The sequence below is a fragment of the Lepisma saccharinum genome, chromosome 21, assembly GCF_977018435.1.
Source record: "Lepisma saccharinum chromosome 21, izLepSacc3.1, whole genome shotgun sequence".
NCBI classification, from domain to species: domain Eukaryota; kingdom Metazoa; phylum Arthropoda; class Insecta; order Zygentoma; family Lepismatidae; genus Lepisma; species Lepisma saccharinum.
The window spans coordinates 63,069,778-63,089,808 of record NC_139249.1 but is presented as its reverse complement, the minus strand read 5'-3'; the positions used below and the strand labels follow the sequence as shown (position 1 = coordinate 63,089,808).

The 20,031-nt window shown below is 35.8% G+C and overlaps 1 protein-coding gene across 2 annotated transcripts in view; it reads right to left on the bottom strand.

Annotated features, from left to right (window-relative positions):
• Nucleotides 1-13,524: 13,524 nt before the first annotated feature.
• The window catches only part of LOC146004036 (uncharacterized), a 119,051-nt gene continuing 112,544 nt past the window's right edge, over nt 13,525-20,031 (bottom strand). The window contains exon 3 of one of the 2 annotated variants that reach the window (XM_083142614.1): nt 13,525-16,285. In XM_083142614.1, the coding sequence (XP_082998740.1) occupies nt 16,091-16,285 (195 nt within the window). In that variant the 3' untranslated portion in view covers nt 13,525-16,090. The remainder of the gene's footprint in view (nt 16,286-20,031) is intronic. The other variant, XM_083142615.1, reaches the window with a different exon arrangement.

Here is a 20,031-nt window from a genome sequence, read left to right as displayed (position 1 = left end):
ATATAAAGGGCCTAGAGGGTGCTTCGAAAGTCCCTTAACACCCCCTATAACAAGTACATTACAAGTACATTAGTCATGATAGAAACAGGTTAGGTTTGGGGGGAACCACGTTGGTGTGTTCCAAGCGGCAGAAACAGGTTAGGCTTAGGGGGAAACACATTGGTGTGTTCCAAGCGGACGCCCGCGATATTGGTGACCACCATATTGAATTAAACTAATTTTTTAAAAAATGGGACACTTGAAAAATGATACATTTGTTACAATCATGCAGTCGTAACTTTTACCTGATTAAAGATAGGTTGAAGAAAACCTTCACCAGTGCATTTCTCGTGAAACTCCAGCCTGATTTGATTCTAGTCTGACTAGCGCGAGGGAAAGCCCGGGTGGATTATCTAAGGTCGGAATTTTTCCGACTCTGTTCCCGCATAAAGCGGCTGTAGGGTCCACCCAGATTCAAATCAAACAGTACCCAGGAGGAGGGGGGGGGAAAAGGCAGCCGTAGCGTGGTGCTTATCACATCACCTCCAAGATGGCTGATATCGAAAATATGTGGGGCCCACATACCCTAATGTGCACAGGGAACTTTATCTTTACCTGTATATATTGTATTCCTTTCTGTACCCCTGTGTAACTACGCTTATTTTTTACATACGCATATACGAACCCTCTACTATGCCAATGGCTGAGGGGTGCCCCTTAAGGCTTACTTGCCTCCGCCCCCCCCCCCCCCCCCCACTGCGGGGTTTTGCGGCTTGGAGATCCGACACTGTAAAGAACCCTTGTGAGGGGCACAGGAGAAGAAGATTCGCCCCCTCGAGCCTTTAATTCGCCCTTGCAGCAAGCTACTAAGATTGATAGTTGTAGTTCGCCTACATTTTCTATCATCACCCTCGTGGCGCTGGGGTACATGCCAGCTGCTCTATTTACCTGCTACGGACTTTCCACAGTGACTGCCCATGAAAAGAATGAGAGAAGAGGCAGAGAGGCAGCACAAGAGAGAGCACAGTGGTAAGGGTAAACGAAATAGCCAATTTCAGTCCCAAGACATTTCGGACGTGTGTTTGAACGGTAGCCACCAGGCGTAAAGATAATTAAGGCTTGGTATGACAAGTTCCTAGCCACTGGGAGTTTTAACTAGGGGTGTGCGAGACTGACTTTTTTTGGTCGGGATGGGATCGGGACTGGAAATTTCTTTAATCCCGGCATTCGGGACGGGAAATGTTCGAAATTTCCCGAAGCTCTCAAAATCTCGAATCCTACACGTCATTTTCAACTTAAGTGATTGATTTTGGATTTCTGAAATAAAAACAATTTCCGATAAGTTCCAGACACTTGCAATGCAGAAAACGTCGAGAATTTACAACTTTTTAAAATGACCGTTCGGTATTTCCCGACTGCTCGGGATCCCGGAAAGTCGGGAAGTCATTTCCAGAAGTTTTTTTTTCCCGATCCCGGTCCCGACTTTTCGGGACCCCGCACACCTCTAGTTTTAACTGACAGTCAGGTTCTGGCAGAAAACCTACATGTGATGAAACGGTAGAGATGATCAGGGAGGCCATCGAGAGAAGCTGTCCAAGTCAGTTCGCAGAGCGTCACGAGAGCTGAACATCCCATGCTCAACAGTTCGCAAGGTGCTGCATTAACGTCTTCGTCTGAATTTATACAAAATACTAATTGTTCAGGCGCTGCAGCAACAAGACAGACCACAACGTGAACAAAATTGATCTACTTGTTGTACATTATTGGAATATATGGATGTAGCGGACATTTCATTTACTGCAGTGAACTGTTTTTTTGTGGTTTGTGTGTTATTTATGTGTGGGATTTACATCATTGACTTATTATTATCTCTTATATTAACTTAACACTTCCAAACCTCACTCTTATGGGGGTTATTCCTGAGTAAACAAAAAATGATCGATCAGACAGTTCGATTATTGATGGCGGGGAAAGAACTTCCTTACCTTACCTTACCCTATGGCTCTACAGCCCCTGTAGGGCCTTGGCCTCCTCCACAATGGATTGCCATACGGGTCTATCTCTTGCTTTCTTCCTCAATCCTCTCACTCCCAGCTTCCGTAGATCTTCCTCATCCTCCTGCAGCCACCTCTTCCTTTGTCTTCCTACCCTTCTTCTTCCCTCTGGTCTTTCATACATTAATTTTCTCACACACCTCCTTCCCTCCATCCTTTCCACATGTCCTAACCATCTTAGTCGCATCCTCTTGATTTCATTCACAATATCTGGCTGCTGATATAGGTCCTGGAGTTCTTTGTTCTTATATGCCAGAGTCCTCTTTCATTCACTGGTCCATATATTTTCCTTAGGACTTTTCGTTCCCATACGAGTAGGTTTTTCTCATCTTGTGCTGTTAGACACCATGCTTCTGCTCCATATGTAACTGTGGGTTTTATTATAGTCTTGTAGAGCCTTATTTTGAGATGTTTAGATATGCTCTTTGATCTGAATAACTTCAAGAGGATAAAATAGCATCTATTGCCTGCAGGTATTCTGTTTTTATCTCTGCACTTACATTATTATTATCTGTTAAGATTGTTCCAAGATATTTAAACTTCTCAACTCTTTCAAATTTCCTGTTGTTTATTTGTATACCTTTTAACATCTTGATATTTGCTCTTCTCCCGCGTGTTTATCATGTACTTTGTTTTTTCCTTGTTGACTGCAAGCCCCACTATTTCTGCTTCATTCTCTAGTTGTACAAACCTTTCCTTGATTCCTATCTCAGTTCTGCTTGTTAGACATACGTCATCTGCATAAGCAAGATATGGTTTCATTCTGTTGAATATATTTCCTCCTCTGTTTATTTTTATCCCTTGTATGGTTTTTTTCCAAGACCAGGTTGAATAACTGAGTTGAGAGTACATCTCCCTGTCTCACACCTCCTGATATTTCAAATTCTTCAGTATATTCGCCTCCTACCTTCACTTGACTAGCTTTCGTGGTATACCGAATTCTTGCATTATGTTAAAAAAAGCTTTTCTCCACATGCTGCCATATCCTTTCTGGTAGTCTATAAACATTTGGTGTAAAGTGATTAGAGTATACACCTCATTGAGAAAATGTAGTCTGTGGTTGATCTATCTTTCCTGAAGCCACACTGATAGTCCTCTAAAATTTCTTCACTTGTAAGGTTTTATTCTCCTAGCTAATATTCTTGACAGGACTTTGTATGGAACACATAGCAGCGATATTCCTCTATAGTTTCTACAATCAGTTTTATCATTTGATTTATGAATGGGACAAATAACACCCATTGCCCAGTCTTCTGGCATCTCTTCCCTTTCCCAGATTCTCTGTATCAATTCATATATTTTTCTTACTATCCTCTCTCCGGCATACTTTAAAAGTTCTGCTTTAATTTTGTCTTCTCCTGGGGTCCTATTATTCTTCATTTCTTTTATGGCTTCCAGGACTTCCTCGTAGCTAGGTTCTGGTATACGTGGCAAAGGTCCATAAAATATTATTTCCTCCATATCTTCCATCTCTTGTACTGTTGGTGTATTCAGCAGTTCTCTAAAATACTCTGCCCATCGCTTTAGAATTCCTTGTATTCCTCCGACTAAATCCCCATCTTTAGTTTTACACAATGCGAGTCGTGGTTGGTACCCTTCTTTTATTTCGCCAGTTCTTTGGTACATTTTTCTGGTTTACTTATTCCTTGCAAGCTCCTCAATTTCTTGTATTTGGTTATTTTCATAGAATCTTTTCATTTGGCGGTACACTTTCTTAGCCATTCTTCATTTCTCCCTGAAGGTTTACATTGAACTTCGTGTTCTTCTCATTAACATTTTTTGTCTTGCCTCGTTTCTTTCTTTGGTCACTGTTTGCCATTCTTCATCATACCATACATTCCTGATTCTCTGCTTTCATATCCAACAACTTCATCTGCTGTACACGTTACAAATTCTTTAAGTATGTTCCATTGTTCGCCATCTTTATCTTTTTTCAAGTTTACATTAGTAAATTAAGTTAATTTAAGTCCAGGCTAGACTTAGGTAGTTAAATAACTCTGATGATACAAATCTAAGCAATTATAATAGAATAAAGCGAGAAGTTAACCCCATGTTTAGAAGTAAAAAAAGAGATTACTTGAAAAGCAAAATTAACGAAATTGAAACAAACAGCAAAAACAAAAAAATCACCGATTTATATAAAGGTATAAATGAATTTAGAAAGGGGTGGCAACCTAAAGTAAACTTGATAAAAGATAAAGATGGTGATTTTCTAGCTGACCCAAGCGATATTCTAAATAGATGGAAGAACTACTTTAATGACCTTTTTAATGTTCATGTAGGAGATAAATCAGAAGTAAATGAAGTCCACACAGCAGAACCTTTGGTTCCAGAACCTAACTTGACTGAAGCTAAAGATGCTATTAAAAGGCTAAAGAATAACAAAGCACCTTGCATTGATTTAATACCAGCTGAGTTAATTAAATATGGTGGAAATTCATTAATATGTCAAATTCATAAATTAATTTGTTTCATATGGAATAAAGAAGAAATCCCTCAACAGTGGAAAGAATCCATAATTGTTCCTGTGTTTAAAAATGGTGATAAAATAAACTGCAATAATTACCGTGGAATTTCTCTACTCTCAACAACATATAAAATATTGTCTAACATTCTTTTAACAAGACTAACCTCATATGCTAATGAAATTATAGGTGATTACCAATGTGGATTTAAACGTAACAGATCAACTACAGATCAAATTTTTCACATTAGACAGACACTTGAAAAAAAGTGGGAATATAATCAAAATGTCCATCAGATATTCATTGATTTTAAAGAAGCATATGATTCGGTCAAAAGAGATAAATTATATAATATATTAGTAGAGTTTGGAATACGTAAGAAGTTTGTTAGTATGATAAAAGTATGCACTAGTGAAGCAGAAAGTAAAATTCGTGTGGGTATTAATGTGTCTGACAAATTTACAATTCATGATGGGTTAAAACAAAGAGATGCATTATCTCCATTGCTCATTAATTTTGCCTTAGAATATGCTGTTAGGAAGGTAAAAGAAACTAACGAAGGACTAAAATTAAATGGTGTGACTCAGTTGTTAGCATATGCAGATGATGTAGACTTATTAGGGGATGATATAAATACAATTATGAATAATGCTAAAATATTTTTCAAAACTGCTCAAGAGATAGGTTTGGAAGTTAACAAAGATAAAACTAAATATATGCTTACCGGCCTGAAAGCAAGTGTTAGGTAATAATCAAAATCTAATTACTGATAACAACTCGTTTGAACCAGTTTCCAAATTCAAATACTTAGGAGTAATATTAACAAATGAAAATTATATTAAAGAGGAAATAAAGAGTAGGCTTAATTCAGGAAATGCATGTTACTTCTCTCTTCATAAACTTTTGTCTTCTCGTGTAATATCTAAGAAACTAAAAGTTAAAATATACAAAACAGTAATTTTGCCTGTAGTATTATATGGGTGTGAAACTTGGTCCCTTACAATGAAAGAGGAACATAAATTGAGAGTATTTGAAAATAAGATCCTTAGGGAAATATTTGGACCTAAAAGGGATGAGGAGACAGGTGAGTGGAGAAGGTTACATAATTTAGAACTACATAATTTGTATTCATATTTAGATATTATTAGAATAATTAAATCAAGAATACTTAGGTGGGCAGGCCATGTAGCACGAATGGGAGAGGAAAGAGGAGTTCACAGGATTCTTGTTGGGAAACCTGATGGTAAGAAACCTGTAGGAAGGCCAAGACGAAGATGGAGGGACAACGTTGAGATAGACCTAAAGGAAATCGGTACGGATGGAAAAGAGTATATAGATCTTGCTCAAGACAGGGACAGATGGAAGGCCTGTGTTGCTGCAGCCATGAACCTTCGGGTTTAAGATGGCTAGAGAGTTAGTTAGTTATGTTCCATTGTTCTTCGCCTGATGTTTCTCCTCTGTTCGAGAATTCTTCTATCTTTCTTTCTATCTCCTCTTTATATTGTCTTGCAATATTTCTGTTATTTTTCAACTTGCTTACATCAAATTTCTCTTGCATCCTTCTTTTTCGTTCTCTCCTTCTTTAATGAAATCCTTATAAATCTTTGGAACCATCAAAGCCTTATGAGCCAAATTCTTTGCCTTCCAATAAGTTCAGTGGAAATAACCATGGATTATGTAACAAATGCTAAACAATTATATTTTGATTATTTACCATTACTACTTGGTACGTCTTTCGAGGGAGGGGTCCGTACTCCCTGGACCTCCCTAAATAACCTTGGTACCAAAAAAAATGTGAAGTCATGAGAAATGTTTTATTTTAGAACATTATACACGAATGTCCTGTTGCTTAATGCAATATTTGCATAAATATTTTTTTTGTTTTTATAATTCATGTTTATTTTAAAAACCACATTTTAAAACTAGATAGCAATTCTGAAACACATAAAACTGTGGACCTCGTTCCGGGCTTATTTGAATTTAACGGAACGGAAAATCAGGAGTTCGAAATGTGAAATTGCGAACCAAGACACATCTATTCATTTTAATGCAGGTTGAGATTAAAGGAGGTGAGGAGGATCTTGAACCACCACAACCAGGAATAATCATCTGGATACAGATACCAAATTATTGAATGTATCATATTTATATAGTTTCGCTTCAGTTCAGTTCATTCTAATATTAATGTCCCATAGCTACGCATAAAATTATCTTTAAACAATTTATGGCAGATGTGTACCACATCTAATGCCTTTTAGAAGCCATGTATTTGGTATTTTCTGATATCTATAGGGCGTTGTATTAAAAAGGAAGAAAAAACTGAGTTGAGATGGTACCCGTCTAACTTTGAAGTATTTGTGAAACATTTGACAAAGCATTTATTTGTTATAGTAGATGTAGCTAATGACACTCTTCAAGCACTGACAGTATTATCAATACATATACAAACCCGAAATCCTTCAGATCTCAGAGGAAGCAAGGAAAGCCATACGCTCAAAAGTTGTTTTTTTCTTTTCAATCGTTGGTGGACAATATGAAGAGCCGGCTAAGGTTTCTTTGGTATTAAATGCAGGTGTGTTTTTGGGTGACATGTCAATTTCTGGTGTATGTGAAAAGGAAAACTTTAATATAAGCAAAAGCATGTGTGCGTCACAGTTAAAGATTTTCGCATCTACAAAGAAAATCCAATACACATTTCCACCTCACCAGCCTCCGTGGCGGAGGGGTTTGGCTTGGTTCGCTATGACGTCAGAGGTCCCAGGTTCGAATCCCGGCTTGGGCATGGGTGTTATTTATGAGTGTCCATCAATTTCATCATATCTTCACTCATCCTCATCTTTGCGATTAGCCTGATGGCGCAGTGATAGCATCGTCGCTTTGTAATCAAGGGGTCCCGGGTTCGATTCCCGGTGGAGGCTCATAGTGGTTCGGATTCCACTTTAAACTGTAGGTCCAGTTCCGATTAGCCTTACTGTGCATAAAGTGGACTTAAGACACTAAGTCAATCCAATCGATGTGACCACTTCTTTAGAAAAGTGTACCACCCCCCTTAAGCAAAGGATTTTCTGAGAACAAATCTGATTCCATCGTTCCACACACATTTAAAACAATTTTTTCATCCCCTAAAAGATGTTTCTGAGAACATAAGTCAATGAACTAACTAGTAGTAAGCACAATGTAGTAGAATAAGTTTACAATGGTTTGAATTTCTGTGGTAAGGAAGATAATGCTTATAAGTTATAAACAATATACACTTTCTTTATTGAGTGAATTGAAAATTGGTTCTTTTAAAAGTAACACCTTGAGTCTGCTGTCAAATTACCAAAAGGGGGGAGGGACTACAGGGGGTACAACGTGATTTACGAATTTAGGGGGTACAGTACCCCTCTTCAAAAATTTGGGGGGTACAATGTACCCCTGTACCCTTCCTCCGTTCCTGCGCCACTGGGCCCCGAGTTCGATTCTGACACCATTGAAAAAAAGTTAGGCCCAAGTTACGCTATTTACATAATTTACCAACTCATCAAGGATGTATTTAAGGGAAGGTCCGGGGGGGTCTGGACACCAAACCCCCTCCGAAAGACTAACCAAGTCTAAAATGAAATAAGCAAAATACTTATTGCTGTTGTGTAATAGGAAGCTGATTTATTTTTGCACAGAACGTTCACAGAGGTAAGGATTAGATTGTGAATATGCAGCTGAAAATTTTTGCGTATCACTACCAATACACACAAATATATTGGTCAGGGACTTTGCTTTTCATCAACAACAACCTTTTTGTTATTCATAAATAATCCATTAAAAAACTTGATATGAATTTCTTTTGCTAGGACAACGTTGTTTATACAAATGCTAGTGGTCTTAAGCCAGATAACGAATTCATGCTTCTTTCTATCTGTTTATGTAATAACTCAAATTTCAACCCAAGTAACCAAAAGTGGTTGGCCGAACGTTGGGCCAATCGTACTGAAAATGGTTGGCCAACAGTTGGCCCAACGCAAAAACATACCGTTGGCCAATGGTAATTTTGGCCGTGGTTCCAACGTTGGACCAACGTATGGTTTTAGGTTGGCCCAACGTACTGAAAACTAAAGAATGGATAGGTTTGTTTTCTGATATATACATAATTTATTGTGAGACCAAATGTAAACAATAGTTCAAGTTATTTATGAAAAAAAAGTACACAGCACTTTCTCAGTCACATGGTATCACTGTTTTCAAGGCACCATACCTTCAAGTGGTAGCACAAAAACATTCTAGAGTTTACTTCATTTTCCATCTTTCATGGAATTTAGTCTGCATATAACATTGCTCAACCTTCACAATAATACCTGTAAGAATGTTCTTGTTCTACTACAGCAAAAGAGACAAACAATAAGCAATTCTCAACACATTTTTCATCCATGGTGGCTGACAAAGGACTGGTGAGTGGCTGCAAGTTAAAAATAGCTTCTACTTTCATTAAAAATATATTATATTTCCAGTATGTTCTATGACTGAAATATTCGAAAAGAAACACTGTAACATGTCACTTATTTTACACTCTAGAATTTTCAGCATTCTCCTTAAAGTTGTCTTAGCATTAAAAAGTTGTTTATAAAACTGATTTTGACTCACGTTTCCATGGTTGGGCAAACGTTGGCAACCACCGTTGGCCCAACGTAAGACCAACATCAATTTGCCAACCAACGTAAAAAGCCAACCTTTCCTATGTAAAAACTGACGTTGGCCCATCAACGATGGTGGTTACTTGGGAAATGTCGAAACAGATAAGTATCACTGGGGGCCAGGTCTGGTGAATAATGGACGTGTTTCGTTATTCTGAACATCCATTCATCTACAGCACCCCTGGCAATGCGAGACGTGTGTGGTGATGTACTGCCATGCAACACATTCACCCAATATCTGTCTGTAGTCCTTCCTTTTCTTGTAAATGACTTGACACAGTTTGGTTCAAGTTTCTGCATACGATGCACCATTAATTGTGATATTACCGGGATAGAACTTGGTAACCAGTTGGCCTTTGTAGTCCCCAAAAATAGTCAACAACAGCTTCAGTGTTGATTTTTTAACTTTTGCCTTCTTGGGAGATGAAGAGTTCTTATGTTTCGTCTCTTTGTCACTAGGTTAGACAGATTTTTTTTTCTGACTTTTCACTAATTCCAAATTTTCAATTAAAATGTCGACGCGATCTTGCTTTTGAAGTGTAGTGAGCAACTTTGACACCCATTGTGTGGACACTTTTCTCATCATCTAGTCTTCAGTCACCATCAAATGAATTGTCGATCTTGGAAAGCCCAATGTCTCTGCTACTATAGATATTTTCAAACTTCTGTCTGACATTACTAGTTCTTGTAATTTTTTAAAGGTTTGATGGAGTTCTGACAGTTCTGAGTGGTGATGGAGATGATTCATCTTGAATGATTTTTCTTCCTTTCTTGAACTTGATAAAGCAATTGTAAACAGTGCCAATAATTTCACCTTAGCACATAGTTGGGTTGAAAAGAGAGTAGTGAAAGTTAGCTCTCTCCTCATGGTCGAAATTTTGAAGTTAATAATTTAAGTGTCATAAAATTACTGTAAACGTCACTGTCGATTATGTTATTTCTATTGCAAAGAAGTAACTCTGCTACAGCTACAACTACTTAGTTTAAATGTAGGTAGTTACACTTACAATTTCTAAAAAAATAACTGTTACTTGGAACTACATTAGAATGAACTAGTCACTACCAAACACTTTTACAAATATTCATGTTATGTCGGTGCTCATCCATAACATCATTATAGCTTAAAAATGATGACATTGGTACTGTCCTGAAGAGTGAGCTCTGTGAACATGGTTGTTATTTGGCAATTCAAGAATAACTGGAGATCCGGGATTGACTCACCTACCACCACACAACTTGAATCTTTTATCCATCAAATTTTTGGGGGGAAATATAGATTGTAACCTTTCATCTCAAGTCTTTTATTCCAGCGAAAACATTTTTATTTTTACTGTTATTATTATTTTTAAAAAAAGTTCCGGGTGTGACCACTCAAAATTCCGGGTGTGACCTATGTGAATACCTCATTAATTAACTCCATTTAATACCATATTACTCACCTAATACTTTAACAGAACAATATAAAAGGGGAAAAGAACCTCCTCAACTCATAAATTTTAATAATAACAAAATTTATTTGTGAAATTACAAATTTATTAAGCATTGCTTATATACTAAAGTCTTAATGTAAGTAAGACAACCTTTATCACATTTTCCACTTCTCTTTGTTAATCTGTATTCTTAAAGCCATTCAAGGACATGTAAATATCAAATAAGTAACTATTTAGTGTCCTGAACTAAGCTAAAGCTTAAGTTTAATGGTGTTTAAATAGTATTTGTACTAATTTTACTTTTTGCTGTGGTAGGATCACTTTGTCATGGATTGGCCAATACCTTTCATTCATCTTGTTATTCAGGTATACTTAGCTCCCATAAATTACTTATGTATTGAACAGAATATGACAGGTGTGAACCTAATTACAGCATTCAATATAAAAGTAGTACATGAAGAATAGCACTAACCTAGGTGATAAAGTGCCTAGAACCTGTAGTTAATTTATATCCTAGAGCAGGGGTTCCCAAACTTTTTCGTTTCATGGAGCCTTTAGTGTTTCAAGATTTTCCGCGGTGCCTTAATCAGAATGTAGGCCTATCTAACACTTGCAATGCTCATTTAGTGTGGTTAGGTTGCTTGCCTTAAGTTAAAATATAAAACATATTTCAAATTCAGAAACATTTTATATGTAAAAGGTACTAAATTAGCACATATTTGGATCACATCATATTATAACAAGTAAGTCTCATTTCAGTGAAAATATTGGCTTTGAAAGCCAGCCATGTGTTCAGATGTATTTTCAATATGAATTTTATTCTTCCACAGTTTAAATAGCTTGTTGATGTAAAATATGTTTAATTTTGATTCCCTTTCAGAGCACCTATTGTATAGTTGACACATTCTCCTGATAGGTGATTTATTTCTAATGTTCGATTTTGTGTTGCTTACAGAAAAATATACCCCCTTTGGGGTATATATCGGAGATAGGAACAGGTGTGTTTGATTGATAGATTGATTTAGTTTATCTTACTTTGCTTTTCTGCCACTTCTGGCTAATTTCGAAGGTGAGGATCAGTGATTACACGAGGTAATCCGCAGAAACACATATGTGTAATTGTTCTTCTACATGTTGTGCCTGGATGTTATTGTTCATTATTTTGTACACTTCTCCATTTGTTACCTGACTGCCCTGAAATATTTCTAAATCATTTAAATCTTTTACCACAGTGATTCTCATCTAGTAAAGGGACCTATAGTAAAGTTGGCTACCCTCTGCTGGTGCTCAAGAGCTATGCTGCCACGTTAACGATTTTTGAACTTAGAAATATTTCAGGGTGGTTAGAAAACAATTGGAGAAGTGTACATAATGTGGATAACTACATATATACCCACCACTTCAATTCCATTATCCATAAAGCAGAATATACAGATATCTCTCAATCATGTTGTCAGGAAACCCATTAGTCCAAATGTAGTAAAAAATAACATACAGGTCAAACACAAATGAATGGTGAGGTTATAAATGTGAATAAAAAATTTGTTTTCCAACTTATGTAGTTGCAGCAAACACTGTTAGAGGCAGAAACTGTCCCAGTTTTTAAAGCTTATCATGCTCACTGCGGATCCTGTTAGCTTGTGTGCCTAGTTTGCAAGATGGCGTCGCAGGTCGGGAAGACATAAAGGGAAAAGTTCTGGTCAACCTCATGTGACTGCTGAAAATGTGGAGAGAGTGCATCAGGCATTTCAGCAAAGTTCTCGCAAGTCAGTGGCAAGAGCGAGCAGGGAATTGGGAGCTAATTAAAGACAAGGTTTATGCACAACCAATGCCAACTTCCATCTAGCAACTTCGTGATCAGATAATGCATGCAGTGCAGGACATTACAGTGGACATGTTACACCGTGTCTGGAACGAGTTTGATTACCGCGTTGATATGTGTTGTGGGACAGTTTTTGCCCTTAACAGTGTTTGCTGCAACCATGTAAGTTGAAAAATAAAATTTTTATTGGCATTTGTAACCGCACCATTCATTTGTGTGTACCCTGTATTTAAAATTCAATAATATTTGTTGATATTGACTGAGTCATAGACATAAAAAACACAAATGGCAGAGTTATCAATTGTATGTACTGTATTGTTTTCAACTTTTATAGTTTCATTAGAAAATAAAAATGCCAAAACAAAAAGGTAAATTTACAGATGAACTTAAATACAAATACAGTTCTTTTTTAAATATTTTATATTGGCCAAAAGCCTGAGTGATTGTCGGCACCAACTCAAATCGAGTTTTAATATATTTTATGAATAGTTGTATTTATCTGTAAGAAGGTACTGCAAAGGTAACTTATTACAAAATTTTAATAAAATATAAGCATGTTTTCATAGAAATGTAATACACACATTAACTATACTAAACTCCATGGTGCAACAGCCCTCTAATGGGCACAGCGTGCCACAGTGGCATTTTCATTTGGTGATGCATGGTCAGCACATCGAGTCCCATCACTGCTGATTTCTGTCTTTGAAGACCGGAGCTCTTTATTTCTTCTTTTTGCGATGCTGGGTCAATGCATATAAAATTGGGGCTCTCATCAGAAAGGGGGAAAAAAAAACCTCTTTCACTTCACAAAATATGGTAACAATGACTGTAAGTTCAGTCTCTAATAGCTTATTTGAGTATAATGTGAACTTAAAACAAAATTTGAACAATAATAATAATAATAATAATGACAACACTTCTATGAAATTCTTTTTACACCACATTCTTGCTCCTTTTATGATTCATTAAGCTATATTTGGAAAAATAAGGATTTGGATCATTTTAAAATAATTACAGATTGATGTTTTATTTGCATACACATCATATACATAAAAAATAAATTCATGAAATAATACTCATGGTATTATTTGTAAACATTTTCTGTAACAGCATTCTACTTATGACATCAAGTATACAATACATGATATGTTCAAAAATATATCTAATATCTAGCTCAATATCACAGAATCAAATGGCACTTACCTGTCTTTGTACAATGGTGACAATTTGAAGGAACACCCAGATTAAGGCACTTGAGAGTATGCAACGAAACTCATGTGTTACATATATAGGAATACACACCAAAAAATCAAAATATGACAACAAATAAAAAGATTATATGGATTAACTGAGGTGAGAATTGTTTGGCTGCAATGCCTTGGTTGATCAAGTCTTACAAACATTGTCTAGCATGACACTTCTTTGCACAATTGCTCTTCAACTGCATATGTAAAGTTCAAACTTGTCAGCATAAAATCGATAATGAGTAGCATTTGTCAGCAAATAAGTCATCACAAATACAACTTAAGTGAGCAATTAAAAAGGCTGGCTCTGCAGTACAAACCACCTTGAAATTCAGGTAGATTATACCCTCTTATCAACATATGCATATATTGTTGCATAAATAACTGTGCTTGATTTCTGAAACAAATTGTTATCAGTCATTTTGAAACATCAACCTGTCATGCATCTGTAATAAATCAATTTACCTTCTCATTCAGAACTCTGAGACAGTTTGTTTAGTATCCAAATGCGTATATTTTATCTATAAAGTTACTTCATTTAATTGAAGTACTGTTCCTAACTAATAGGAAAAATAATTTTAAAAATTCCATGGTTATTCTTATTTTCTTGGAAATTTCTTATAAATACGATAGAAAGAAATGTGACTAAAATCAATTTGATGGAATTCATATGTTATCCATGACCCCTCCTGCCTCCCCCACACGTATCAAATGAGATTTCTGGAATTGTAAACTACATAGAAAGAATTAATCACATAAATAAAATAAAATTGTGTGCATAAAAGGTAGACTATGAATAGATGCTAATTAAAACTTTTGCATTTTTTTACATGAAAAATAAAAATTGATTAAAAAATAATTTAATTTTATCTTCCTTTTAACACCTGATTCATATCGGATATTGTACTCACAATGCAAGTTCTTCATGCTTCATATATAGTATTAATAATAAATTAAATGTATAGTTTTGGAAAAACAGTGTTCATTTATGTCTATGTGTGTGTTCGCACATAAACTAATAAATAAGACAACACAGGAAATATCGATCAATATTTTAAAATTGTATATCTTGATTTTCTTTGCATGTTTACTTTCAAATTAATTCATTCCCAGCTGGTAATGTCCGTGTGCTTCATGTGCATTATTCTCCATCCACTACAAGAATGAAATGATTGTAAAGAAAAGTATATGTTGGATAAAGGATAGCTCGTACTTCTCTTTTTTGTAGTAATTGAAGAATTTATCCCACTATCATGTATCCAATATATTCTGGATGAAAGTTGCAATGCGAATTATCAGCCAGGACACACACTAGTGTTGTTTTATCATCCTATGGCAAATGCAATGACCCATCACCATAAGGAAAAATGTATCTTCAGTGCCTCCAATTCATTGAATAAATATACAATTATGTAATATGAAAGGAATTTTAAAGTTCTCAATAGCTTCTTATGATTACTTTTTACAGGAAAACTACATTCAGGTGTAAATTTCACTTTTGTGAAATGTTTAACAAATTGTGTATCAATATAAAACACTAATATATATGTTATATATATTAGTATTAAATTCATATATCAGAGAAAATAAAGCAAAGAAGCAAAACAATGTGTAAATAGTCATACTATGTGTACAAAAATACCTGCATTAGCAAAAGCAGATGCATGAATATGTTATGGTGCAGGAAATAAAAAAATTATGTAAGCTGCTCATGATGAATACTTGTACTACTTAAAATACACAAGTTTAAACTACATCTTTTGTGCATATATTAAAAACAACTATGGTTTAAATAATTCCAGTTGACCAATTTCACACCTGTCATGAGCAATGGTGTATGTTTCCTTAAGCCTGAGGGCTAGCTGAGAGGATGCTCCCATGTTTAACATGATGACAATGAGACAGTTCAAGGGGTTTTGTGTAAACTTTCTTAGCTGTGAGGATTCCCCCTCTGCAGCACACCCTTACTTCGAGCACTCGTTATGCCAGTTTAAAGAGAAATTTAAGGAAAGGTTGCGAATCAATTTTGGATCACCTTGATTAAAAATATTTTGAAATCATAAATTAAAGTTGCTTTATCGAATGTAACTGGTTCAATTTTTATCAGTTTTTTCCACACACTTTGTTAACTGTATATATATATATATATAAAAATTCAAGTATAGAAATAATGAGTGATTGTGGCTCAACAGAATTTAAAATTGGTATTCAAAAGCAGCTCACTACTATTGTATTACTTATTCAACATACCTACTTCATCCATTTTCCAGTTTTTAGTTTAACAGTTAAAACATTTTTCTCTGAAGTACTATGCCACATTACTGTCATTAGTAAAATGATACGTAAAAGTAATAAAATATGAACAAAATGTTTACAATGCAATTTCAGACTCGTTGGATTGGTTCCTTAGCATGTAACTTGTAGAAACACTACCATTTCTTGGGAGGAGCAGGAACTACATCAGCTTGCACCCGACCTGTCACAGTTCGTTTAGCAGAAATGCAAACATTCATTATTTCTTCCTCTTCATAAATTTCCACATGATCTTCATCTGATTTATTTCTTCGATGTGGGCTTTCATCTGTCATTGTAGCTTTAGCACTGTATGTAACTGTTGACTGTTCCTAGAGATAGGAAACAACATAGCTGTAGTGTAGCACAAGCATTGAAAAAACAAAGGTTATAATTTTATAGACAAGAACTACATAGTATTTAGACCAAAAAGTAATAAAGGCAACTGATAACTTGAACTTCATCAAAATTCACCAATAAATGTCAAAGTTGGTCCATGAAAAAGATAAATGTGGCGGCTTATTAAAACAATGATGCATTTATATAAAAAAAGATAAAATTTTACACCTCATGTTGTCAACATCATAAGTAGAGACTGGATTTTAAAGGGAAATCCTATTTTATATTACAACACTGATCATGGAATAAATAACAACAGTGCTGATAATTATCTTCCACCAACAAGATTTTGATTTTCACTTCCCTTTTCTTATCCTTTTTCACCTCACATTTCCTTTTTTTCCTTTTTTTAAAACATTATACTTTCTGGTCCCTTTATTGACTAGTTTTTCAGCCTACATTCCTTTTTTCCCCTTCTTAAAAAAACATGTTCCTTCGTGCCTTTATTGACAAGATATTAAATATTATGTACAATTGTTTTTCCCCTGACCAAAACATTCAACAATTGTCTATTTGGTGCATTTTAGAGATAAGAAAGAACAAGCGCCATCTAACTTACCTTCCCTCTATGAGTAAATGGCATGCCTGTTGGGTTGAAAGTGTACTTCTCTGCTAGACTTAGACTCTTATTTTGATTCTTTTTACAATAGTTTTAACTTAACTGTGTGACAGTGTAAAGTCTCAGTGAAATGGCAAAGCCAGGTACAACTGGCAGCAAGTTATGGAATGTGGTAAGCTGTTTCAAGGAAGATTTTATTGAAATGGATGGTAAGATTATTCGCTGTATTTTACCTTAAAAAAAAGACATTAAAAAGGACTATATTTTTTAAAAATAATAATTAATAATTTAAATTTCATATTAATGTTTCCCTTTTCATATATGAATAGTATATATTGCACTTTCATTTATAATAACATTTTTAGTGGAGTGCAAAAAAACTAGTCCTTTTTTCACAGTTTACCCATGAATTGGCTGAATATCTGTTGCACCAACAGATACGTCGGGTAAGCTTAGAGTAAAATAAGGGTCAACTTTACCCTCCGAGATTGGTGAGTAAAAACAGTAATAATGGCTGCCATCTGCAACTAGTAATGTATCACTTCAGAATTTCAAAACTAAATAAATTTAAAATGGGAAGTAGTGTACATAAAAGTGAGAAATATATAGTCTGTTATTAAATATACATACTTTGATGTTAATTTACTGTGCACATTCTGCAGTATACAGTTTATAGAATTGCATGTGCAATACAAACATCCCTCCACTAGCCAGAGAAAGTGGAACAGTATAGCCATAAAACGATAATGAAAACTACGTGAAGGTAGATGCATATAATACAAACATTTGTAAAACTACTAACTAAGATAAGCTGCAATAATATATCAAAATCTATTCATGCAAATATGTTTCCCTGCCTTTATCACGTGTTTGAAATTTTCTCCCTTGTCACTGTATACAGAGATACCAATGCCCCATTACCTCCACCCTTTCTCCTTCTTTTCTGTTATTCAGTCATACCACAAATAGAACCACCCGTTCTTGAACCAGGTAACCAATCAAGTGTTTCCATCTGTATGACATTTAGGCACTTGCTTTGAGGCAAGTTACTATCCTGAAGTAAAGCCAAGGTTTTGTTGAGTTGAGTTGGTGTTTTAAGTCCACTTTATGCACAGTAAGGCTAATTGGGACTGGACCTACAGTTTAAAGTGGGATCCGAACCACTATGTGCCTCTACCGGGTATCGAACCCGGTCCGGTACCCCTTGATTAAAAGCCGTGGTTTCGTGATTCATGAGGTCTGCTATAGACTCATTCCACAGAATTTGAAACAAATGTGCCAAATTTTTGTTTCATTGAATTATAGTGGCAAGCTCTTTATTCTCTTTAAAAATATGTGATCTTTTTGGTAGTGAACTTTATTTTAGCTCCAGAAGTTCAAATGTTGGTATAAATTGCATATTTCAAATGTTTTATAGCTGTTCACAAATCTTCTATTGAAATATGACCCAGTTAGTGATACCCTATTCCATCTATTCTGCACTTAAATACTTATTTTGCATTTTGAATACATTCTCTACGATAATACACCATTACAAAACTTTAGGATCATTCTGAGTGTTCTGTTTATCCGATATTAGTGTAGATGTTTTCGGGAGTCACAAACATGATCATTAACAGGGACGGGGAGGGGGGGGGCTAGGAATGCTGAAGCCGCCCAAAACTGAGCTCAGCCCCCCTTGTAGCCCCTCCCCAGATTTTTATAGTATGGTAGACACATTTCGACTGAAAATAAGGAAAACTAAAAGTTTCCTACCGTAATATTTTCCACTATAAAATTTCCATTGGGGCAAGGTCATTATAATGTTCAAGTGCACCTCTTAAAAAAGGTAAAGTGCTCCCCTGTGCTTAGCACCACACCATGAAGGCGTATAGAGGGTGCGGGGGTAACGCCCCACACTTTCTTGATCCGGTCATGAGTGGGGGTGCTGTGATCAGCATCACGCCCCTGACTGCCTTTACCCCCCAGGGTTTCCCCCATGTGCCCATGTCATTCGACGCTGGGTGGGCGCCGGGGCTGCTTCCAACGTTAGAAAAGTTCCTGGATTTGAACCAGCTGGGGATCGAACCCGGGACCTTGAGCGTGGTAGTCAAGATGCGTTACCAACTGAGCCACCACGGCCACTAAGTGCACCTCTTACTTTATTAAAATCGCAAGATTAGTTTATTACGATCAGTTCTAAAATCATTAGTTGGGAGCTGTAGATCTGTCTGGATTATTTAGCATCTCTAAATCGTATCACTATTTTTAGAAATAGGTCTAACAAGTGTGAAAGATGAATTTTTATAAGTAGGAGGACGTTCAACATATAAAGAGCAGACAAATTTATTTTCTGTTTGTTAGTTCCTTATTCCAGTACCGGGTGTTGATGAGGTTGTCTCATCCATTTCATCGTTATGTCTGTCCTTATGTCTGCAAATATCCGAGAGCAAGAGAGAAATTCTTAAATGTTAAGAATTACAAAGATCAAAATTGGTCCTCTGCTCTGTATGAGCAGACGTTCTTACTTTGGTTTATTTTCTCACTTCAGCAAAAGAGCATTCACACTCCTTACTTTGAAATACAAGCAGTATTAATGTGCATATCCAAAGTTGAGAGTGAATGTCGTTTTTAAGGTGTATTTTGTAATCTCAATAGTAAGTCTGTGATATTATTCCATTAAATAATAGCTTAAGAAAAATATATATTCATTGTGTTTTGTTTGGCCTAAAACATTCATGCCTAAAAGTACTTTTGTGTGTGAAGGAACCAAATACGGTATCTTACATAGTGATTTACCTTTGTGTCTGAATGTAAAATATGAGTAAAATATTATGTAAATACATTTTAGCTGCTATCAGTTAGCCCCCTTAGAATTTGACTCCGGAATCTGTGGGGTCCCCCCAATTATTTCAGTCTGGTGTCATCACTGATCGTTAACAGGTCCCCCCCCCCCACACACTATGTACTACATAGTTCAAATGTAAATCTCCAAATACTTTGTGCAAAGCGCAATGATATAGGGTTGTCAAAATATGCAAACAAATTAATTAAAATTTTAATTAAGATTACAATTTATGATGGTCATGCATGTGACCTGAGACATGTATGTGGCACTGTTATTATGCAGATATTAATGAC